Here is a 25,084-nt window from a genome sequence, read left to right as displayed (position 1 = left end):
GATCACAATAAATGTAAAACATATTCAGTGAATTAGTTTGAAGTTAAAAAGCTTCTAAAACAATATGGACATAATGTAATAAATTAGAGGCGTTAAGATGAAATACGATGTAGTTTAAATCCCCACGATATCAAAGTCAACACCACCGGTTATTTTTCGTATATATGAGCGTTCATTATCATGATACCCTGACCAGTACATCGCTGTACAATTTGATTTGAGCGTGTACAAAATTATTCTCCGAGTTTGCACACAAAGAGAAAGAGATCAGTACAAATACGGCCGGGCCTCCATAATGTACCTCAGTTTGGCGTTATCATCTCGATGTGTAACATCAATCTCGATTCGCGCGACCAATAGTAACCATTTTGGCAGGATCTCTGCTAAGCTTTACTTTTTTCCGCCACTTTAAAGAAATTCTATTGCTGTAGTGATTTGTTTTTGAATAATGTATTATTATTTAATGTGATTTCTATTATAACGAAGGTGTTCAAAAACTTATAATAGATCTATATTATTTGATTTAATCGCTTTTGGTGAAGTTGAACAAATAAGTTAGCAAGATGCAAAACATTGTGGACTGTGAGGAGCACATGCCCAAAGTGGACACCATACGGCTGCGAAACAAACACATTGGGTAAGTCATCAACGTATGAAAGCAGTGTTCTTTTATTCAAGTTATTACGTAAACTGGAGGGAAAGTATTTTTCTATTCTAGGTCCTTTAATATATTTAATCTGAATTAACTATTAGGCTAATATTTCATTGAATATAATTATTGGAATTAAACAAAAGGTTCTCCTGATTTTCAAGCGTATTGTGAGTTGCGACAATAAAGTACTCGTGTGACACGTGTCAAGAAGGAGTTGCAAAATAATTTTTATACGGTTACATAAACTTTTGTATTATTAAAATTTCTTTCGATTTTAAGACTTAAAAAAAATTTGATATAGTAAACTCTTCCTACTTTGATGTTCTACAAACTCATGGGTTGTAAATCTTTGAGTTGCTATTCTGATTGGTTTGTCAAAACCTATTCCCAAATTATGCTTCTTTAACATGAGTACGGAAGAGTTCATTGTACTTCAATACAAAACTTTAAAATTTGAAAACAATCATTTGCTAAATTATATTTTGTTTTGTTCTCCCACAGCAAATCCTGCCAACTGTTTTATAAAACCGACCCGTTGAAAATAGTCCGCGGCCAGGGCCAGTATATGTACGACGAGGAGGGGTCACGCTATCTCGACTGCATCAATAACGTTGCACATGGTGAGTCAAGACATTTCCTCGTTTATCGTGTTTGCAAAAACCAAAATAAGTAATATTCACCGTATGCCAGCTGTGAAAAGCATGAAAAGCGGACATGTATGCAGCTGGCCTATTATAAGCATTCGTTCTCTCAATCAGATCAACGAAAATAAACAGAGAATACAATCGCAGCTTGATGGGGGTGAAAGAGAATCACTGAGAATCGGCGTGTCTACAACACTTTCGATTTCTCATCAGCTGGTTCATACGTACGTCATTTTCTTCACTTACTAACCACATACGTGCGTGATGACAAAATAGCTAACAAGGTTTTACAATCTTCAAATGCCATCAGCTAGACATGAAGCGGTAAAAATCAATAAAATGTAGTTCAAACTACTAGGTAGTCTTTTGCAAAGACATGCGGTTCACAGAAAAGTGAACACCACACTGTCTTTGCTATATTTCCTAAGTATATGGGACAAATAAGCAAATAAGGACAGTATAATCCTGCCGTAATCTGACAAAGTGACGTATACGCCATTTTCCAAAAAATGTGTTAACGAGGGGTGCTCATCGTGCTCTTTAACCTTCCTACAGTGCTCAAAAAAACTCACACTTACGGTGTTCGGGTCATATTGACCCGGATTTGACTTGGCAATATCTTGGGTATTTCACAGCCAAATTCACATGTTTATATACCAAAATAATCGTCTGCTCATAAATTTTCCGAAACAGACCTCAGATTGTTGATCGGCCACACCTACATCCTGTAATCGTCGGAGGAAGGATCGTCAGTTGGCCACTTTTATATGGACGAAAATTGCACACGAATATCGCGAATGAACGATTTTATTGCTGTTTTTTCTCAGAAATGTACATAATACTATTTCAGTAATGATGAATCGTGAATGCTGACAATATTTCTACAGATGTTCTAGGTTCTCCAAACCATTCTGGATTTTAGAGCCCTGGTCTACCAAGTCAATTACGCTTGGTACGAAACCAATAGCAATCCATGGTGCCCATACATGCCCTTAGAGGCCATGCGCATAATTTATGATCTAGATATGTCCAAACCGTATGTTCTAAGTTCTCCAAATCATTCTGGAGTTCAGACGAAATGATCTACCAAGATTACTGGGCTCGATATCAAGCCAATAACAACCCATACAGGCCCTTAGAGGCCTTGTGCATGATTCACGATCTAGATATGTCCAAACCGGATGTTCTAAGTTCTCCAAATCATTCTGGAGTTCAGACGAATTGATCTACCAATAATACTGGGCTCAATATCAAGCCAATAACAATCCATATAGGTCTTTAGAGGCCATGCGCATGATTTGCGATCTAGATATGTCCAAACCTGATGTTCTATGTTCTCCAAATCAGTCTGGAATTCAGACGAAATGATCTACCAAGATTACTGGGCTCGATATCAAGCCAATAACAACCCATACAGGCCCTTAGAGGCCTTGTGCATGATTTACGATCTAGATATGTCCAAATTGTATGTTCTAAGTTCTCCAAATCATTCTGGAGTTTAGACAACCTATGCGAGCCCTTAGAGGGTGCATGGTTTACGATTGTTATTGGCTTGATATCGAGCCCAGTAATCTTGGTAGATCATTTCGTCTGAACTCCAGAATGATTTGGAGAACTTGGAACATACGGTTTAGACATATCTAGATCATAAATTATGCGCATGGCCTCTAAGGGCATATATGGGCACCATGGATTGCTATTGGTTTCGTACCAAGCGTAATTGACTTGGTAGACCAGGGCTCTAAAATCCAGAATGGTTTGGAGAACCTAGAACATCTGTAGAAATATTGTTAGCGTTCACGATTCATCATTACTGAAATAGTATTATGTACATTTCTAAGAAAAAAACAGCAATAAAATCGCCTCCCGGAGTCCAAAACTAATTTCATTCTCGCTTACAAGAACACCCCATTCAATACGGAAGCAACGCACAATTTTATTTTTTCGGCTTTGCAGCGACGCAGAATGCATGAAATAATAAAAATGACAGTGTTGCTTGCTTAGTTAGTTTTGGATTCCGGGAGGCTTGTCTTTAAGTCGTTACTCTATTTCTTAGATTTGGAGAAGCAGCCTTCGCCCTCTTGATACCGAGGTGCTATGGTGAAGCGGGAATGGTAGCTTTGTTCACGTGTTTTTCTTTTTTTTTCTTCCTAAGCAATGGAGGGGGAATCTGCTCAACAGACATCCTGGGTTGTCAGGAAGTGCGGGGTTAGGGATCACCTCCAACAGCAAACGAGGGAGGCAGGACTATTTCCATTTCCGCCAAGCCCATAGTCCCTTCGGCACAATCAGAAAGTAATGCTTCAAAGGGGGCCAGTGCACAACGCACCCTTGAGGTTAGCTGCGTGTCCTTGCAGCATCGAACATCGTGACTCGCTTTTTTAGAAGAACACCATGGTATCGTGCCAGCGCGTTGCCGGCTTTCCATGTTGCCTTACTACGCCCTATCTCCTCGGAAGGTGGGAAGGGTCGACTTCGCGCCTGCTTCCCTCTGCACGACTGGTATCAAGAATGATGATGCCGCGTGCACCCCAAATTGACCTTTCTGCAATAGGGCCTATTCGCCAGCACACAGAGGGACTTGCCGACGCGGTGCCTACGCCTGCCCTAGCCTTGACGAGGACCCCTTTCCGTCCTCGGGCTCGGAACCCGCCCGGTTGACCGACGCCGCGAAAGCGACTATACCATGTTGTTCTTCGCGCGGCCACTTGTTCGATAAAAGGATCGCGTTCGACCACAGAGTATGACCACCGGTATGACCCATGAAGCCGACACCGATCCCTTGGACCACCTCTTATTCGCGCCTGAACTAGCCATCCTTGAGTCACGCGCCACCTTCTGTGTAGCTCAGAGACGATTTGGGCGATAGCCGATAAACGGCGGTCCAGCCAACTTCATCATTACACATCCTCCGAACTAGGTTGTCCGGGGTAGTGTCTAGACCACATGTGGCAAGCATGTGGTCACGCATTGCGCGAAAACGTGAGCACACGAACAACACGTGTTCCGCCGTTTCCTCTAAAGCTGCGCACACCAAACACTCGGGCGAGGCCGAGCAAGCCAGCTGCGTTACCTGCATTGTGATTTTGCAGCACGCTTAAACGCCGGGCACATCGAAACCCCATGGGGGCTTGCTGTTCACAGCTTTGCTGGAACAAATCAAACAATTGGGAGGGTTCGTGCAGCATTGTGCCTTAAGTCCCTCCAATCCGCAGCGTCGGCAGAGATTGCTTCTGTCAGGGCCTTTGCAGTCCCATTGCTTGTGCTCCGGTTCCAGGCACTTGAAGCAAACTTCGGGTTGCTCGTATATGCCCACAGGGCATACCGACCATCCCACCTTGACGCTCCCTAACTTGACTACCTTGGAGGCGTCCGCTGCAGATAGCCGAACCAATGCTATCTGCGTCCCTGCCGGACCTCACCGTAGCCGAACGGCTGCGGTGGGCGTCTCCACTTCACACTGTCGCCGCAGTGGCGTGACGAGCTCTTCGACTTCGGTGATCTCGTCCAGGTCTTTAACCCTTAGATTCGCCTCCGTCGTGAATGCCCTCACCTTGACCGTCTCGCCTGGGACCTCCTCCGCCAACTTCTTATAGGCGGCTCCCTTTTGCGAGACGCCCCGCTTCAGTTCGAGGATCATCTCGCCCGTCCGGGTACGTCTTATTCGACGTACGTCGGCGCCAAGTTCACCGAGCTTGACGTCACTCCTCATCGCCTTCAGGACGTCCGAGTACTTAGCCTCGTCCGTTTTGATGACTAGGGCATCTCCCCTGGAGCGATTGGCGCCTACCCTAGACTTCTTGCTACCCTCATTCGCCTGGGCCTTCTCTTCTTTTTCCCTTGACGTCTTCGGTTTCCTCTTGTTCTTGACCAGGGTCCAGGAGGCGTCATCCCCCTCTATTTCCCTGGTCTGGTGCGGCCGAGTGCTCTCAGCCTGCCGTAACCCCTTACCACGGTCTTTCCTGGGTGGACGGACCTTCCAGGTCCTTCTTCCCCCGGTTTTGGAGGTACCTGGCCGGGGTTCAGCTTCCCAACCTCACTACCCTTGCTCGGGGTACTAACCATCCGCGTTTTGGAGCGGCCCCCAGGGAGCTCATCTCCTGGAGACTGTCTCCCTCGTTTTTGTTTCTGCGGTCTGCAGTTTGTGGAGCAGTCACCCCCGACGTGCCCGCAAATACTTGAGCCTCAGTCTGGGTAGACTTTGGCACCACCGTCTTCGCTGGCACGCCCTCGGTCGATTCGACCTTGCCCGAGTTCACGAATCCTTGGGCCTCAGTCTGAGTAGACCTCGACTCTAAGGATTTCACGGGTTTACACTTGGCCGTCTCGACCGCCCTCTCCAGCTTGGCGTCTAGCATCAACTTTCGAAGTTTCAGCAAGCTCCTCTTGAGTTCTTTACTGATATTATGCTTCGATGACGCAAAGTCGATGATGGCGTCCAGCTGTTCCGTCGCCCCCCCCCCCCCCCCCTCACGTGTGCAACGGCTTATATGTATACTGCCGGTACTTTCATATCAGTCCCTTGGTTTTTCGCATACTCAGATAATAGCCGACAAAGTTTTGCATACAAATTTCCTTATTCAATGAGTTAACGTGAAGCGATTTAGATAAATAGGAAAATAACTAAATTTTGAGCAATCAGTTTATGTAAATTCTTAATGGGACTGGTGTGCAAGGTTGGTTTGGTGTTTTTTTTCACATTTCTCCCGAACAAACCCTCATTTTTTTTATCAAGTTAAGTGGAAGCATAATAAAAATAAATTCTTTTCATTGAGTTTCCTCAAAAGTGACGAAAATTCAAAAGGAACTGATATGGGAGTACCGACAGTATAGTTGATGGTTACCTACCGTCGTGGAGCGTTCGGTTAACTCATTTATGCAGTTTTTGGTTTGAAACTACAAAAATATGTTTTGCAGATTTCAGTCGATTTTGTAAAATTAATATATTTTTAATTTTTCATTATTACAGTAGCCAAGCAAAACGATTGGCAACAGTACTACTTGCTGAAAGCAGCCACGAGCAATATATGTAGTACAATAGTACTCACGACCTTGTAAAGATCAGTACAATAATTTTAAAAAAATAGAAGATTGGAATAATCTTAATTTCTATATTATTGTTTCAATCTATTTTTTATATTATTGTACTGATCTCTACAGACCTCATGCTTGAATTATTGAACCTGTTCTGTTACGAGTGTTAGGTAAGCCGTTCCCTTGCCCTAAATGCGGTTATTTATGATTAATATTGTTTTGGATGCATTCCGGCCTGCAAAAACAAGATCAACATTCAACCGTTTGTGCAATTATCCAAGAATAACTAAACTAACTGGTTTACCCAATAACAGCGTGCAATATCGCGAAAAATTACAGCTTGTTGTAGTTGTGGTTCATTACGCCTGACAAGATATATGATAATTTATAAGCCTCACGGGGCGGGGCGGGACGATTCAAAACACAGTTGTTAACTCTGTGTGGAAAAAAGTTATTTAAGGTGTGGTATTAATTGGTACAAGTTTCACGATGCACAGATGTCGCCGACCTTATTTAATCTGAAGGAAACCTTGCGTCTGTTTGTTGTTTTCCTGGTACGAATTGGCTTTATGTTCTTCTGGCTACTGTTAGCCCTGTCTTGCACGACCTAGCTTATCTGACCATGTGTAACATCAATGCGCATTGTAAATGCACATCCGCTCGCCGTCGATAAATCACGAGCATCATGTCTTTAATGGCACGCTCTCCGCTGTTGTCAAGTCCTTATCCTCGACACAGATTACGTCTATCAGCATCAGCCGGTAGTCTTTCGGAACCAAATATAAACCTACTTTGCGCGCAAAATTCTTATTTGCGCTTGCTGTTTGCAGTCATCACACTGTTTATATATTTTCTGTTTGAGACGTTCGAGCATTATCCTCTCTGTGCGCCATATAGCTTCTGTGCTCACGGCGTGCCGTATTGTTCGTTATGGGTCCACGTTGGTAGAAGCTGATAACAGTGAAAAGAATTATTGCCATCCTCAGGTTATCTATACACGATAAGGTCACTCAAGTTCGTTGGGGATGTCCTCATGTCTGGGTTAGTCCAAGCGATTTTTTTGAGGATTGCTTTATTTTTTTATTTTTGTGTGTGTCGAAACCGCAATAAGTTACAAACAAGTAGAAGTAGTGGATGTAGTCTCGGATTAAATGAGATCGGTATTATAATGCTGTGCTAATTCAACTGGTCCAAAAAATCTTTAAGAATTTGGAAATTAATACGAATTTTGTTTAAGACAGTTTCTTGAGGAAAATCCATAAAACTTCCAGTAGAGTTTCCAGAGAATTTCTTTTAGATATTTCAGAGACCTCTCTATCGAATGTTGGTAGGAGATAGTAATAATTGTTAGCGTCATTGTTTGTCGATGTTCATAAGCCTATGGGGTTAATTACTAAGTCATTGTGATGCTCAATTTTGCTGAAAAGTCGAAAGAGCAAGACTGAGTGTACTGTGACCAGATGATGGTCTGAAGTCCATTGTACACTCTTTGTCTAATCGTTAAATATTTTCAAAGTTAATCCAGACACTGATGGATATCAGGTATACTAGACAAATTTTTTTTCCATTACATATAACAAAAAGTGTACGGATAATAAATAGAGCCATAATATAATAATGCTTTGTGGATAATTTACAATACAAATTAGCTTTCTGTGTGCTTTCTGTGCCTATCATCATATGAATCATCTCACACATGAAATTTGCAATAAATGCCTCAGAAGTTTTAAATGACGCACATGACCTAGTGGTTATCGGTCAATATTAGAAAACAACAAACGATTACAAGGGGCTTTCAATAGCTAACGGCGAGGTCGCGTTGCTACGTTCTTTTTTGTTTTTCCAGGTCATAATATAGGGTAACTGTTTCGGTTGTTCACCTCATAGCTACCATATTCATCCTATCAAATACCTACAAAGAAAAGCAGTTCGGTCCGTTTGTTTCTTATTTCTGTGATTTTTGTAGTAGTCTGATACCAAATAGAAGCGATTAAATTGGTTCTTATATCTCTTTTTTCGAGATAAAATGAATTTGTTACATTGCGATGGAAATGGGAACATTTCCCCGTTGTCTTATTTAACTAGAATTGCACCCCCCGCCGGGGCATTGCCCTTTCGTAGCTTAGCGTTCATCAAGCACGCTCATAGATATGAATCACAGGATGTGACTAACACGTTCAGGGAGGACGAGATACCTAATATTTAAAATCGCACAGGGACCTGAATTCAATCACATAGCCTCACATTTTCTCACTGCTACTGAGCTACTGAGGAATTGTTCCACCATAAGGGTATAATATCAGCTAATAAAGAAGAAGTAACGATTACGTCAATCTTAATTCTGAAATTTATCCCCATATGAATAGCACACAGAAATGCGCAGTCTGCATTGTAGCGAATTATACGTCCAATAACATGCAACCTATAATGGTTTAAATGTCTCAAGTTTTAGCTCCACATTTTATTGTTTTGTTACAACTAGAATGCAAAACATCTGTCATTAGGCACTTCAATTGAATAATTGTATCTAAACTTGTTCAGCCGATACGCTAAGTGTTTGTAACATGAATTATTTATAAACCTCATCCAAGTCATACTTATCTTCGAATTGCTGATAATCCTTGCTCTAGAAAACGTTACACGCTTATCAGATAGGTTACTACGAATACTGATAACTCGTGCAAGCACGTTTTGTCTCGCCCGACATGTGAGATAGTGTAGAAAGCTTGGACATCGAGCCCGCGTGATTGAGACGTGATATATAAACAATCACCTAGCTGATGTCAGCCACCTGGCACGACGCCATGTTTCTGTTGCCAACATCTCAGTGTAAAATTCATGATGGTATGTGTTTTGTTTACAAACATCACATTTGATTCTCATTAGGATACAGAACTGTCAGTGGGATACGGTCGCGCAATGTTGGCTGCAAAACAAACCTATTGTGTGAGATAGGGATGCCACCGGGCTGGCTGATGTAGCGTCCAACCGACTTGCAACTTGTTTTCGTAAACAAGATTCTTAGCATCTTCTCCTCGTCTAGTGCTCATTTTTAGATTAGTGCCACTGACTTAGCAATTGCTTCCAGGTGGAAGTACACATTATATGGTTGAAGGATGCATTCATTCGTAATTTAAATTCAAATCATTCTTTGCGCTGAAAGTCAAAAGTAAAATTAAATAAATAAAAACAAACACAAATACAAGTCAAATTGCTATGAAATTTGCGAAATAGAGAAATAACGTGTCGAGGGACGAGGGACTCGAACCCTCAACCTCCTACTCTCTAGATAGGCGTGATAACCCCTAAACAACAAGACCACTTGAAGGTCAAGTTTGTGGAAAAAACATCTGAATCCGAGTACCAACCTCCACCGCGGTTAGCTCCTTTTTTGCTAATTGAATATCTTTTGAATGCTTGATTGTGCTTTACTGTTGTATATCCACCAGTCAAGCGAGCCCACATTGCACCATGGGCTACGCCGGGAAATTGGTAGGAAAAATATGTTCACCTTGAAGATGATATTGTGTTTTCGGCAAAGTCAAAGCTTATTATATAAGCTTTATTTTGAGTTCAATCAAAGTTAATTGTCTTTAATCCGGAGAGTAAACCACCCGACTTGGACATTAATTTACAATGTTCTGAGAACTCATATGTAAATATGTACATTATGTGGAAGATATTGATTTGAAAAATGTATTGGAGGTAACCATTTTCCCTTCGATGAGACTCGAACCCACGACCCTCAATACTGAGGTTGAAAAGAAAATTGTAAATTTATTTTAAGGTTTGTTGCAGTAGGGTGGTCCCACTACATTTTGAGATAAATGGGATGGGATGCGGTCACTATAGCCATACCACCACGTCGACTGCATATAGGAGTAAGGTTCTTTTTTCCATAAAAGCCACCCTTTTTGCAATTGGAGATGGCACGAAAATAAATAAAGGAGTAAGAAAACGAGCAAATCAACGTTTCACGGCACTGGTAGTGAGGGAGAAATGGTTATCTCTCATCACACCTTTTTTCTTTTCCCGCAAACTGATTTTTCGGCGAAAACCAGCGTGAGGAAGCATTCTCTGCCGGTGAGAATGAGTGAGAATTACGATCCCTGGTTATGATAATTTCAAATAATAATGTTCAGGTGACCCTAAAGATTCAACATTTTGAATGTCAGATTAATATATTAAGCTCGTTTAGTGGAATGTATTAAACCGTCTAAGACGAATTAAGTACTGTCCATTTAATTCCACCAGTTGATTTTCGTTATCTTTGCAGATACGTATTTCGACCACAACTGTGTGGTCATCTTCAGTGTCTTGTACTTGACTGACGTCGAGTCAAGTGCAAGACACTGAAGACGACCACACAGTTGTGGTCGAAATACGTATCTGCAAAGATAACGAAAATCAACTGGTGGAATTAAATGGACAGTACTTAATTCGTCTTAGACGATTTTGAATGTTTTTTTATTTTTAATTTATATCGAAGTGACTTCTTCTACAAAGTTTAAGAGCATAAGAAATGCACGTTCCGGTTACACAATCGAGTGAATACATTGGTGAATTGCAGAGATATCATTGTTTTCCTTGAAAAAATCCGCCATTTTCTAATGCCAGTATTTTTTAATGGGGGGGGGGGGGGATGATCCATTTCTACCTGGAAAAGACAGAAAAAGGGCTAAAGATTGCCCTGCATACTTCGGAACTGGGAAATTTTGGGGAATTTGAAGTTTTTTCATCATTCTAAAAAATGGCTTTTTGGACGAGGAAATCAAAATGATCAGTTCTAGACGTGTTGTAAAACTGAAAATTCCGCCCAATTCGTCAAAAACCAGGGTTTGAATCCGAAGAAGAATGAGAAAATCTCTCAGTTATCATGTCTGTACGCACTCTCGATAGATAACATACCGTGAGAGACGTTTGTCGGTAGTTGTTACGATAATGAACTGATACGGGGGGCTACAACCCATGATATTTTTTTAATAAGCCCCAATTGCGGGGCACCGGCTCTGATGATGCATTTCAACTTGTTTTACACAGCTGTGCGACAAAATAAGGTCCCCAACATAAAATGAGCGAGAACAAAGCCTTTAATCAAGCCCTCTTGGTGAGGGCCGCCTATCCGAATCAGTTTTTTCCAGCTTGTATACAACTGCGATAGATTTGTTTTCATGGCTTGTTATGATTCGAAGAGGTTTTTGTTTCTCTTTTATCGCTGTTGCTCGAAAGTAGGCTTCTGAGCTTTTTGAAAGGAGGCTTACGAACCTCTTGAAGATATGTTTACGAGCCTCTTGAAAGAAGGCTTCCGAGCCACTCAAAAGGAGGCTTCCGTGCTTCTATAAACAAAGCTTCCGAACCTCTTCAAAGAAGGCTTCCAAGCCTCTTGAAATGAGCTCTCCGTGCCTTGAAGCTGACTTCCGAGCCTTTTGAAAGGAGACTTCCGAGCCTCTTAAAAGATGGCTTCCGAGCCTCTTAAGAGAAGGCTTCTGAGCATTTTAAAAGAGGCTTCAAAGTCTCTTGAGGAGATACTCCCAAGCCTCTTAAAGAGAGCCTCTTGAAAGGAGGCTTCCGAGCTTTTTGAAGGAGGCTTGCGAGCCTCTTGAAACGAAACTTCCAAGCCTCTTAAAAGAAGAATTCTAAGCCACTTGAAGCGAAACTTCCGAGCCTCTTGAAAGTAGGCTTGCCAGCTCTTTAATGTAGGCTTCCGAGCTTTTTGAAAGTAGGTTTACGAGCCTCTTGAAAGGAGGTTCAGAACCTCTTGAAAGGCGGCTTCCAAGCCTCTTGAAAGAAGAGTTCTAAGCCTCTTAAAATAAGGCTTCTGAACATTTTGAAAGGGGGCACCCAAGTCTATTGAAGGAAGCTTTTCGAGCCTCTTAAATAGAGCCTCTTGAAAGGATGTTTCCAAGCCTCTTGAAAGTAGGCTTCCTAGGTTTACGAGCCTCTTAAAAGGAGGCTTCCGATCCTCTTGAAAGGATACCTCCAAGCCTATTGAAAGAAAAATTCTGAGCCTTATGAACACTCAAAAGGAGGCTTCCGTGCTTCTATAAACAAGGCTTCCGAACCTCTTCAAAGAAGGCTTCCAAGCCTCTGGAAATGAGCTCTCCGAGCCTTGAAGCTGACTTCCGAGCCTCTTAAAAGATGACTTCCGAGCATTTTAAAAGAGGCTTCAAAGTCTCTCGAGGAGATACTCTCAAGCCTCTTAAAGAGAGCCTCTTGAAAGGAGACTTCCGAAACGATACTTCCAAGCCTCTTAAAAGAAGAATTCTAAGCCACTTGAAGCGAAACTTCCGAGCCTCTTGAAAGTAGGTTTGCTAGCTCTTTAATGTAGGCTTCCGAGCTTTTTGAAAGTAGGTTTACGAGCCTCTTGAAAGGAGGTTTGGAACCTCTTGAAAAAACCGCCTGAAAGAAGAGTTTTAAGCCTCTTAAAAGGAGGCTTCTGAACATGTTTAAAGGGGGCACCCAAGTCTATTGAAGGAATTTTCTCGAGCCTCTTAAATAGAGCCTCTTGAAAGGATGTTTCCAAGCCTCTTGAAATTAGGCATCCTAGGTTCACGAGCCTCTTAAAAGTAGACTTCCGAGCTGCTTAAAGGAGACCTCCAAGCCTCTTGAAAGAAGAATTCTGAGCCTCTGGAAAGGAGGCTACCGAGTCTTTTGAAAAAAGCTCTTCGAGCCTCATGAAAGAAGGCTTCCGAGCCTCTTGAAAGGATACTTTAGAGCTTCTTGAATTGAGGCTTTCGAACCTTTTGAAAGAAGGCTTTCAAGTCTCTTAAACGTAGGCATCCGAGCCTCTTGCAAGGAGGCTTCCGAGCCTTTTGAAAAGAGACTTCCGAGCCCCTTGAAGAGAGGCTTCCGAGCCTGATAAAAAGAGGCTTCCAAGCCTTTTGAAAGGAGGCTCCTAAGCCTCGTGAAAGGAAGCTTCCAAGTCTCCTAAAAGGAGGCTCCCAAGCCTATTGAAAAAAGGCTTCCAAGTCTTTTAAAAGAAGTCTTCCAAACCTCTTGCAAAGAAGCTATGTACTGAGCTTTTCAGAAAAAAAGCCTTCACGTCTCTCAAATGGAGGCTCGTCTTTAGATTCTTGATTTTAGTTCAGAAATATATTCTTAACATATTATTCAACATTTTGTCTCGATCAGGTAGATTTCATTGAAGATTTTTTAAATTTGTTTATTCGACGTTTTGTGCCTGTGATTTTTTTCCCATCAACTCTTTATACACTGTGCTGCTTGGGAAAAACAGGATTCGAAAGTCTTTGATTTACTTAACGCCATGCATATTATGTACAATACAAAGTCTTTGAATAAAAAATTATCAGAATTTTATCAAAAAGTTTTTATTGGCATTTTGTTCCTAAAATATAATCTTCAAGGTGAAAATAATGTTTCCTCATAATCTCCCGGCGTGGCCTATCGTGCATATTTAGTTTGCTATTGAAAATAGCCCAGATTGGACTATGCGATCAGAAGTTATGGCCAAAATACTATTGTTTATGAACAAATCACGCTAAAAAACACTCACTCATATTTTTTAGTAATTTTTTGCACGAGAAAGGCACCAACACCGCCCGGTGGATTAATCAGGATTTTTAAATTAATTTTATTTAGTTTTAGATACTAACAGCCAGGTTTTCACACAAGTTACATATTCACGCAATATAAGAGCAAGATTACCGGTGGTGAGTTTAAGCCGTTTGGCAGCGCAGTATCATTACTTGACACTTTACCGGTCGCTACTAAACGCGCTGCTATAACAGTAGCGCGACTGACAGGTGACCAAATTTGATAGCGCGATAAGAGCGCTGCTATTTGATGAACTGTCAACTGTCAAACGTCACCGGTACGGAATACAGCAACCAAATTGAGAGCCGAAAATAGTGACTGATACGGAAACGAGTGACGAAACTAAAATGAAAGCGCTGCGCGGGTGATTAAAATGCTCGCGACCGATAATGATGCTCTAAGGCATGGAAACAATTTCAATTTTCTAATGACTATGGAAATGCTAATAGAACTGTATTGCTGTTTCCAGTATCAGCATATAGCTCAAGAGTTTGGAAATGCATCTCGGAGGTTACCCACGGTACTCAGCGGAACCGATCTATAGAGTGTATACACTCCTGGGGTATTTCGTACGCGTAAAGTGGACGAGAGAACACAAGCGATTTCTCCTCTTCTTCTTCTTTCTGGTTTGGGTGGTGCTTTTCTTTTGCGCACACACCCACCTAACTGGACTGGCATCGCAGGCCATATGTCCAACCTATTTCTATTTATACTCCGTGGAGTTTACAAATCGTGATCTGCTTTATCGACCTTTTACATTCTTATTTGAAATTCTGTCATATAAGACTTGTTGTTATTTTTCTTTTTATGTCCGTAGACTTTTACTTTCTTTTATAGTCATGTTGACTTTTCCCTGTATAAGGGCTGTGGAGGGGGTGGGAATCGAACCCATGACCATCTGATTCAGAGTCAGACGTGTAGACAACTACTCTACGGGCCCCCCCCCCCCCCAAGCGATTTGCTTTCTGCGGTAGTCAATTTATTACTTCTATTTATTTACATTTTACATAGAATAAACGATAATATATTTACACAGCTGATAAAGGATTATAAACATTGTACACATAACATTAGACTTGCCCAACCTTCAACAAAAAGTGGTCTTATCAAACAAAATTTCCATTTTTAATTTCTAATTTCTTTTTATTTGTTCTTTACAGTTGGCCACTGTCATCCAAAAGTGGTGGAAGCCGGTGCCCGCCAGATTGCTACTCTGTCCACCAACAATCGCTTTTTACACGATGAATTGGTTAAGTGTGCGCAAACTTTGGCCTCGAAAATGCCGGGAAATCTGTCAGTATGCTACTTTGTCAATTCTGGCTCTGAAGCTAACGATTTGGCCTTACGATTGGCGCGCCAACATACAAAGCGACAGGAGATTATCACCTTGGACCAGTAAGTAGAATATAATCTGCCTAATTTTAAAGTAGTCTCAAACATCGGAATTTTTTTCACCGGATAGTAGGCTAAGTAGAAGTAGAAGAAGTGTAATTTTTTATTTCCCTTGAAACAGTGCAGTGAGTCGCCCGCCCCTTTAATAACACATGGCAACAAAATTCAGAGGCGTGATGTAACACGTGGTTACAATGAGTTAATAGTGGAAGTAAATGGAAGAATAATAGTCTTTTAACCACGTGGTTACACCTTAGACTGGTTGATACTATCGTAAACATGTTACAGTTATCGGTCGGCTAGTGTATTTGCCGAATGAGTTGCCTGCTTCAGAAATTATTACAGTGGCAAACAAGGAGTAATTGTTTTGCACCAGTATGCCGAAAAGTATATATTGTATCTACGTCTGTCAAACGCGGTACAGTGACAATCGCCCCTTCATCGTTTTAACAAGCCCTTTGTGTTTGTATATCTAATGGAACGTACACACGGTCAAGCAGTTTGACCAACATTGACTCCACCTCTCGTTTATTCAAACATCCATCAAATTTCACCAACAGCGACACGAACAATCAATTTATTCGACCAATATCACACACGAACGAACGAAGCGCCAACTTGAGCACCAACCATCAAAAAATATATGGGGGTTTGTGCAACTTCACTACAAATGCTCAAACATGTTCGGCGAAGCTTGACTCCACCCCCGACAACTCAAACCAAAATCAAACCGTTTTAATTTTTTCCAACCGAGCCGCCAACTGTCAAATGGTTGTTCGAACAACTTCACACACGTTCAAACAAAGCAGCAACCGAAGCGTTTTTTTGGGGCAGAGTCAATGTTCGTCAAACTGCTTGAATGGTGTGTACGTTGCATAATGCGAAAAATATCATATCAATACATCTGAAGCTTTGATGTCATGAAGAGCGGCTTAGCGGAAATTACAAAGATCACAATTTCGTCTGCCATTTCAAGGTAATAATTTCTGCTTCTATTTACTCCATTTCGATTCCTTCTTGAAAATTTCTTCAGTATTTTGTTATCGATTAAAAAACATTTGCTGGATAAGGATAATTGATAATATAAATTTTCTACTTTCCTACATATATTAGGTAGATTAAGCATGTTACTCATTAGTACCATTAGCTGGTGTGAGGCAAGGATATTTTCTAGCACCGCTACTGATCCTCATCGTAATAGACGAAATTCTATTGACAGTGAACCAAACCGTTGGTTGCCATGGTAACCTATAACCAAGGATCATTTGAATGACCATTTGGTATACCTACCTACCTATATTAAATTACTTCAAATTAGTTGATGATGTTGTACTTCTAGCCCAACTACTTCTTCGTCTCCCACTGAGACATTGCCGCCTCCCTGCTTACTGTTCATTAAGCACTTCCACAGTTATAACTGCGAGGTTTCTAAGCCGAGTTACCATTTTTGCATTCGTATATCATGAGGCTAACACGACGATACTTTTGTGTCCAGGAAAGTTGAGAAAATTTCCAACCCAAAAATTTCCTAGACCTGAGCCGGAATTCAGCATGGTCTTGCTATGTAGCCACGCATCTTACCACACGGATTAGGAAGGCCCCAAGCACTGGTTACACCGAAGCAGGAGCTCGGTCCACGGTCAATTGGGTCCTAAAATGAAGAATCGATATTCGATTTTTTTTTTTAGGGAACGATGAAGGTAATCATCCTGAACATGTCAGTTTTTCTTTCGACTCAAAAATCAAAAAGAACATTGTTTAATTTTCGGTCTTGTTTGACGTACGGATTCAAACGCACTAGCAAAACACCGCAGGGCACTTGACTCAACCTTTGACAGTTAATATGTGGGGCTGACGTTTTGGGCTGATGGTTCATTCGTTCTGAAATGTTGCACAGCCCAAAATTTGCCTTAAAATGTCTTAAACACAAAAATATTATTTTTACTGATTTAGAATTTTACTAGAATTTTTATAACAACGGTTCAAGTATTCTTGACCGATGCACTATCGTTTGCAACCATAAACGAGGTAGGGCTTTAGGACCCAATTGACCCTCTCCCAGAATCGTGTCGATTACAATGAGGAACAGTAACGGTGATAGAAAACATCCTTGCCTTTTCTAGATACGACCCAAATAAGTCCATACAAGACCTCGTTGTGCAGCACTCTGCTCTAGAAGACTTCGTATTGCGCTTTGATGAGGCCGATGGTTTTCTCAGGCACACCCTTTCGATCCAAAGCTTTTTTGTAGTAAACGAAAACCAAAAAAGGGCCTCTTGGAAATCGTTAATCTGAAAGATCTCCATCCTGAGCGTTGCACGGCTATCGCTTTAACCTGTTGCCAGGTTAGATTTCGGTAGACTTCTTTTATTTCTTTATTGAGCATTCGCCGCCATGAGCCTCTGGATCTGCCTCTGCTGCGATGTCCCGCTGGGTTTCAGTTTAATGCTTGTTTACAGATTTCGTTTCCGCCCCTACGTAGAGTGTGGCCGACCCAGCCCCACTTCCGATCCCGAATTTCTGTTGCTATCGGCCTCTGGTGACAACGACGATGGAGCTCGTTGTTTGAGATTCGGTTGTGAGGCCACCAGGCTCGAATTATATACCGCAGGCATCTGTTGATGAACACCTGCAGCCGTTGAATGTTCTCCACTGATACACACCATGTTTCGCTAGCGTATAACAGCACAGATTTCACGTTAGAGTTGTAAATTCGTATTTTGGTGCGTTCACTTATCTGCCTGTTTTCTAGATATTTCTTAAACTCGCAAAGGCAGCCCTTGCTTTCTTGATCCGTGCGCCTATGTCGATCTTGGTACCGCCGTCTGACGTCATTTGGCTACCAAGGTATTGGCAACATAATGCCTTAGCATTTAACGCATATAGTCAGGCAACCTCAGAAGCAGAATTAATACGCATTGAATCGCAGAGGGACGGACATAATGCTTATTAGAAACACTGAGTGTGCCTCCGCGTAGAATTTGTGTATATTAATTTTGTTGGGTATGGGTAGTTATATTATGTCGGCTTTTAGCACTAAAAGAATATTAAATTTGCGAAATAATCCAATAATTAATCTAATTGTATGCATTTTTGCAGTGCCTATCATGGTCATGTGTCAGCGGTGATGGAGATTTCTCCTTACAAATTTAATCAACCCGGGGGTGATCCGCAACCAGATTTTGTTCACGTAGTAAGTATATGTGGTTGTAATAGCAACCAATTACATTTCCATCTTTGAATCATCGTACCACCCTCGTGTGTCAAGTGTTTGCACTACAAAAAAGTGCTAATCAACAAAGGCATGCGCCAAAGAAAACTATGAAATGCTTCCGTTTTCCTCAAGGCTCCTTGCCCGGATGTCTATCGAGGAAAGCACCGTGATTGCGACTATCCCGAGGATACGGATATGGGTCAGTTGTACGCCGATGAGGTGGCTCGTCTTGTGGAAAATAGTCGGAGCGGCATCGCAGCCTTCATCGCCGAAAGTTTGCAAAGCTGTGGTGGGCAAATCATCCCACCGAAGGATTATTTCAAGAAAGTGTACAAGTAAGTATCAGCTTTTTAATCAATAAATCCGTAATATTATTATTTATTCACTCAGACTAAGGCCGGAGTGGCTTCTGCAGTTCACAAGCCTTTATTCGGCCCAGTCCATGGTTACACGTTGTCAACAACATAGTCTACGCAAATCTTTTTTCACATGATCGATCTACCTTGCTCGCAGCGCACCTCGCCTTCTTGTGCCCGTCGGATCGATGTCGAGACTCGAGATCCATTTTTAACGGGTTATTGACTACATTTTGGTTACGTGTCCGGTCCACCGCAGACGATTTTCGTGGTGTGAACGATGGATGGTTCCTTCAACAGTTTATGTAACTCGTGGTTCATTCGTGGTACTCTTCATACACCGTCTTCTCAAAGATACAAACTCGTGGTGGGTGGCTTACGTTGTCCTCTGTTGAGCCTCTTCTTATCATGTACTTGTCTTCAACGTGCTAGTCTATGGCTAGTCTTCTCGAAGTTTCGTGCCGTAGCATCAATGTCGTCGACGAACCTTGTGAAAATTGTATCACTCGTGTCAATTCCTGACCTTCGTATTAACCCCTCTTACGCGATGTTAAATAGCATTCACGGAAGACCATCACCTTGTAGTAATCTTTAGAGTCCTATAAGAAGAGTACCGCCATGTTCCACGTTCGACAGGTCTCCTGCTCGTTTGGAACGCGTATTTGTATGGAACTGCTAGATGATTCTGTTCCAATTTTGACACTAGACGGCACTGTTATTATAGTAGCTGTAGTAATCCTATGGGCGTTTCAAAGAAACTCAAGAGTGTCCTTGAACATCATCCTCCCAAATATTGGTCAATACGTGTTTCAATAGCTATCCTAAAAGTTTGTCAACCCTAGGTACTTTGTTGTTCATCCGGCCAATCTCCTGGATTTTCTGAAGATCGGGAGCTAGAAAACGTATGTCCTGGCAATGGGCTCTCTTAGGTTTGTCACCATTCCACAATCGATATCTGCGATATCGTCTTTCAGATGTTCTTCGTAGTGCTGCAGCCACCTCTGGATCACCTCATACCACCCAACTAACAATTTTGGTGCTAAAAGCTTCAACTTCTAGCCTTTGGCTGTATAATATTTGAATAAAAGCAGCCAATGCGGAATAAAAGAAAAGCCTCCGCAAATAATCCCTTAAACTTCAACTCGACTATTACCCAAATATATATCAGCTAGTCAGTGTGCCGAATATATTTAATCTTTTATCGTTTATGCAGCTTTTATATAGTCATAAAATAGCTCTGGCTGAATTAGCAACAAAGCTTATCGGTTAAGAGCTCATGTATATGTAACTGAGTTGCTTGTTAGCAACTTCCCATATTACGGTGAGTAGCATTCACAATGAAAACGTTTTCACTGTTGTTATAGCACTAACAATATAGCGTAATGGCGCTATAAATGAACTAACGAAGCTTTTAGGCAACTTCTGTATCTTTGAAGATTACACAACGTTTAAGTAAACCTTATACTGCTTCTTTTAATAACTTATCGGTATGGAACGTCAAAACCGCAATGTTTACATTTGATTTTTGGTGCCGGAGCTGTGTATGAGCTATTGATTTCTGTAATGCAGCTACAAAGATATTCACCTGCTCTTATAGCAACTGACAAAGCGCTGTCATTAATGCTAGCAGTAGCATAAGAAAACAAGCCATTTAGAAGCGATATTTCTGTTGACGGCTATTGTTAAACGATTAGCAGCAGAGTAGCATCTATACAGATCGAGAAAATGTTGCCTAAAAACAATTTCAGCGATTGATGGTGCATAAAAGTTAGCCAACAGAACATGCTGATAGATGTTTGAATAATGGCTGAAATAATGCTGAAAGCATAATTTTTAAGCTTATGTGCTGAAAGCAGCATGTAGGCCTCTTTCTAACGTTTATACAGCATGAATCTGAAAATATCTGAAAAATCGTTAGTAAAACAACCTATAGGGTATGCGAAAAAGCACATCCATAATTTTCTTTGTTATTTACATATGTCAAAGTGACGGTGGTGACAGAGCAGCGGCCATTGAATCAGGAGATCAGGTGTTCGAATCTAGGTAGCAACAAAATTGATATTTGAGTTTTCACAAAAAAAAACATTGAATAAACTCCGAAATTTACTCTCCTCTCAAATAATAATAATAATAATTGAATTCAGTGGCTGTATAAAACTTATTTAACAGATTCAAAAAATCTGAATAAGCGCCATTGAAGCGAATTATATTACTAAATGGTTTAGTAAAGATTGAGAAAAAATTGTGTAACATGCTGTAAGTAGTTGTGCAGACACGTCAAAAACAGCTGGATAGATTCGCCAGATTTGCTGGTAAAAGCATTGAATAGAAGTTCTTGATCATATGTATAGCACACATATTCAGCTTGAAGCCGTATAGACGAGTTGAAATAACATTTACATTTACATTAAATGTTAGTTGGGCAATTTCTCACAGTCTCGTTCTTCCTTATGTCGCAAGCTTCCAATCGTGATCCTTTATTTGTCGTCCTAGCCGATTGCATCGAGCTCTTTCGCCGGGGGCGTCGTATCAGGTCTGTTTAGGTGGATTTATACCTAATATAAGATTTGTTCTTTGAGCGATAATCTGTCGTTTTGTTGGGGTTTGCTTTTGCCAATACATTAAATTCGGAAGAAAAAATTTAAAGAATTTCTCTTTAAGTACTTCTGTATACATTCAGTATAATTTAAGTATAAATCCATTATTCTTCCTATTTAACCTCATGATGCAAAATCTGAGTTCTAATTTTCCACAACGTTTCAGAATAATCCGTGACGCTGGTGGCATCACAATTGCTGACGAGGTGCAAGTCGGCTTCGGCCGTATCGGAACCCATTATTGGGCATTTGAACCGCATAATGTTGTTCCAGACATTGTAACCGTTGCCAAACCGATGGGCAACGGTCACCCGGTTGGTGCTGTCGTCACAACGCCGGAAATTGCAGAAAGTTTCGCTTCCACTGGAGTGTGTTATTTCAATACGGTATGGTTGGTGAATAATTATAATATCTTCTAATCCATTTACATCAATTCCTTCAACAGTACGGTGGAAATCCTGTGTCTTGCGCTATTGCCAACGCTGTAATGCGTGTTATCGATGAAGAGAATCTCCAAGAAAATGCCCTAACCGTGGGAAAATATCTTCTTGAGCAGTCTCGATCTTTACGTTTCGAGTACGATGTAGTTGGTGATGTTCGTGGAACGGGTTTATTTATCGGAATTGAGTTGGTCACTAACCAAAAAGAAAGAACTCCAGCAACCAAGATGGCCAAAGACGTTGTAGACAGAATGAAAAATACGCACAAAATTCTCGTGAGTAGTGACGGCCCCAATAACAACGTGATCAAGCTAAAGCCGCCCATGGTGTTCAACGCTGAAAATGCTGACGAATTCTTATATGGCTTCCGCGAATGCTTGACGTATTTGGAGAACCTGGAAAAGTCACACGGCTCTGAAGTACGTTCGGTTTTAACAATACCAGTGCCAGCAACGGGAGGGCTTTGCAGTCTTGCGAATAAAACGATTAGTGAAAAGCGCGAAAAGTTGATCAAATCAGTTTGAAGAAAACGCATAATGTATTAAATAGTTTTCTCAAACTTTCAGATTTCTGTTTCCATCTGTAACTTAATATACTTATTTGTTTAAAAATAGGTAGGCTTACTACTTCCACGTAAAATTATACCCTGAAGGAAATTTTCTTCATTTTATTAAATTACCATATTAATAATCACATGATGTGTTTTATTTAGCAATAGATATCACGTTTATATGTAGGGTGAGGTCAAGCAAGATGGGTCACGGGGTAAGATGGGTGCCATTTTCAAGCGCCATACACATTTTAACGCAGATATTAAGTATAATAGTAAGTAGATTGATTTTGTTCTACTTCATTGTCAAATTATTTGAGAACAAAATTATAGTTTGGTTCATAGTTCATTTATTTGTTTTTCACAAGACAGAAATGTTTTCTGCACTGCCGGGACTGCCTTTCAGTATTACTTCTGAGGAATAGCAGTACTTTATGTACTCGTTCTAACACAACACGCTTTAAGGCTCCCCCAGACCTAAGCGATTTCATCGCCGCGACGGCGACAACTAGTCGCCGCGATTCTATCGTTGGGTCGCTGCAGGCAATGTTCTATTTACGCTTCCATACCAACGGCGACAGAATCGCGTCGCGACTGTCGCATCGCGTGTGTTTGGGGGAACCTTTACAGTGTTTCTTCGATGTGTAGCTTGATTTTAAGCCCTTTTGCTCCATAGTTCGTGCACTTTTGAGTGATTAGGCTTCATTCCCAAAAACAATTTAAGCTGAATAAGCTAGTTTTTCAGTTGAAGAAGTATATTTTCAATGGAATTGAAACGGGTTTGGTGGTCATACGGCTACCATTTCTGCGTCATGCGCAAGGGGTCGTGAGTTCAATCCCAGGTCCGTTCCATTACTCCTACAGTGTATCTTTCCATATGTATAATGTTCTAGCAATCGTTGAAACTGTAAATGGGCTTTCATACTACTTCCATCTTTTATCCTACACACCCGATTCTGTTTTTACACGGCCGTGTAAAAAAATCCCATACAAAATTTTTGGAAAGTTGCTTCATTTTACATGATTCGTCGAGAAATCATAAAACTTTTTTTTCACGGATTTTCGAATTTTGAACTGGAAACTTTTTTACACGGAACGCATCCCCCGTGTAAAAAAAAGAATCGGGTGTACCTACAACTTGACTAGTTCTAGAAGGCAACTAATAATTCGCAATGGGCGAAAGTTCGTTTCGGCATCCAATTAGAACATACCACCCTTTCATTACTAACACATTGGCAACCCGTTAACCAAGACAAACCTCTGCCATAGAACTTAACCCCCAGACTCCAATAAAATTACGCATGAACTCGTGGCCAGTGCAGAGGTGTTCTCGGCTTGCAGTGGGAGAGTGGTGTTGCATCATCAATTCCTTCCCTCGTGTCATTCAGCACCACATCCACGTGGTGCGTGACGCTACGTTCTGAGGCTACGCGCCTCAGAATGATTTTATTGCATCATCAATTCCATCCCTCGTGTCATTCAGCACCACATCTACGTGGTGCGTGACGCTACGTTCTGAGGCTACACAGGCCCGCCACAAGTTGACGACAATTGCGATCTTGGCAACAGACGCTTGGGTTCCCGTTCACACATCTATATCTGTACTCTGACGATCATGGCTTATTTTCTTCAATGGCGGCTTGCTGCTGCTCCGTGTACCCACCTCGTTGTAGGATGTCGACTATCTACGTCGACATTCTTGCGCCAGCACTCTCACTATTCTGCATTCTGGCACATACTTTCAACGATGTTATCGGTGGTAATGTCCATTCGAGGGCCCTCCTTCGCCGTGCGGTAAGACGCGCGGCTACAAAGAAGACCATGCTGAGGGTGACTGGGTTCGATTCCCGGTGCCGGTCTAGGCAATTTTCGGATTGGAAATTGTCTCGACTTCCCTGAGCATAAAAGTATCATCGTGTTAGCCTCATGATATACTAATGCAAAAATGGTAACTTGGCTTAGAAACCTCGCAGTTAATAACTGTGGAAGTGCTTAATGAACACTAAGCTGCGAGGCGGCTCTGTCCCAGTGTGGGGATGTAATGCCAATAAAAAGAAAGAAGAAAAGAAAGTTCATTCCGCATGCTTCCAACATCCCAAATCTCTTCTTCCCCCCGAACCAGGGACATATGACCAGATTGTGCTCAACCATTTTTGTCACGTCTGGACATCGTGGATAGGCGGGCGAAGTCATTGGGCTTATTCTACGAGTGACGTGCGATTGCACGAATGACGTGAGAAGAGTCGTATAGCCCCATTTGAATAACATGGTCACCTCACGTGAGAATTGCTAAAATCGACTCACCTCACGTCACTCGACTCGTAGAATAAGCCCACATATTTCCGAACCTCTGCATATATCACCTGACGCATCGGTGGCCTGTTAGGATCTGGATCAAGCCAAAGTTTAGTTCTCCGCGAAATCTGCTAATTCAGGCCTATACACTTTTTCACACGAGAATGCCTTTACACACTGGACTCACACCCGTGCTCTGGGTGGTGCGGAAAGAATGGATTTGGTTGTCAAACTGAAACCAAAATTTTCTATTGTGCCGGAGCCAAACATTGAAGATTGTGGTTATGTTCGTTTTAGATCTAATATTGAGAAGTATTGTTATTATTTGAGGAAAACAAAAAAATAAGCTTAGTTTG

The 25,084-nt window shown here is 41.5% G+C and overlaps 1 protein-coding gene across 1 annotated transcript; it reads left to right on the top strand.

Annotated features, from left to right (window-relative positions):
- Positions 1 to 291: 291 nt before the first annotated feature.
- On the top strand, positions 292 to 22,576 carry LOC134205572 (alanine--glyoxylate aminotransferase 2-like). The gene is made up of 7 exons (XM_062680925.1): positions 292 to 637; positions 1,154 to 1,272; positions 15,045 to 15,279; positions 18,376 to 18,469; positions 18,623 to 18,825; positions 21,610 to 21,829; positions 21,889 to 22,576. Exons 1-7 carry the CDS (start codon positions 564 to 566, stop codon positions 22,405 to 22,407), a joined length of 1,464 nt encoding a protein of 487 aa, XP_062536909.1. The 5' UTR covers positions 292 to 563; the 3' UTR covers positions 22,408 to 22,576.
- The last annotated feature ends 2,508 nt before the right edge of the window (positions 22,577 to 25,084 follow it).

Source organism: Armigeres subalbatus, chromosome 1 (assembly GCF_024139115.2).
Source record: "Armigeres subalbatus isolate Guangzhou_Male chromosome 1, GZ_Asu_2, whole genome shotgun sequence".
NCBI classification, from domain to species: domain Eukaryota; kingdom Metazoa; phylum Arthropoda; class Insecta; order Diptera; family Culicidae; genus Armigeres; species Armigeres subalbatus.
This window is presented reverse-complemented; position numbering and strand designations above follow the sequence as displayed.

What these genes read in the sequence shown, in the direction of transcription:
- LOC134205572 (XM_062680925.1), top strand. Translation starts at nt 564, where the DNA reads ATGCAAAACATTGTGGACTGTGAGGAGCACATGCCCAAAGTGGACACC. An exon ending in CTGCGAAACAAACACATTGG is followed by an intron (nt 638 to 1,153) that starts GTAAGTCATCAA and finishes GTTCTCCCACAG; the next exon opens with CAAATCCTGCCAACTGTTTT. An exon ending in GAGTGTGTTATTTCAATACG is followed by an intron (nt 21,830 to 21,888) that starts GTATGGTTGGTG and finishes TTCCTTCAACAG; the next exon opens with TACGGTGGAAATCCTGTGTC.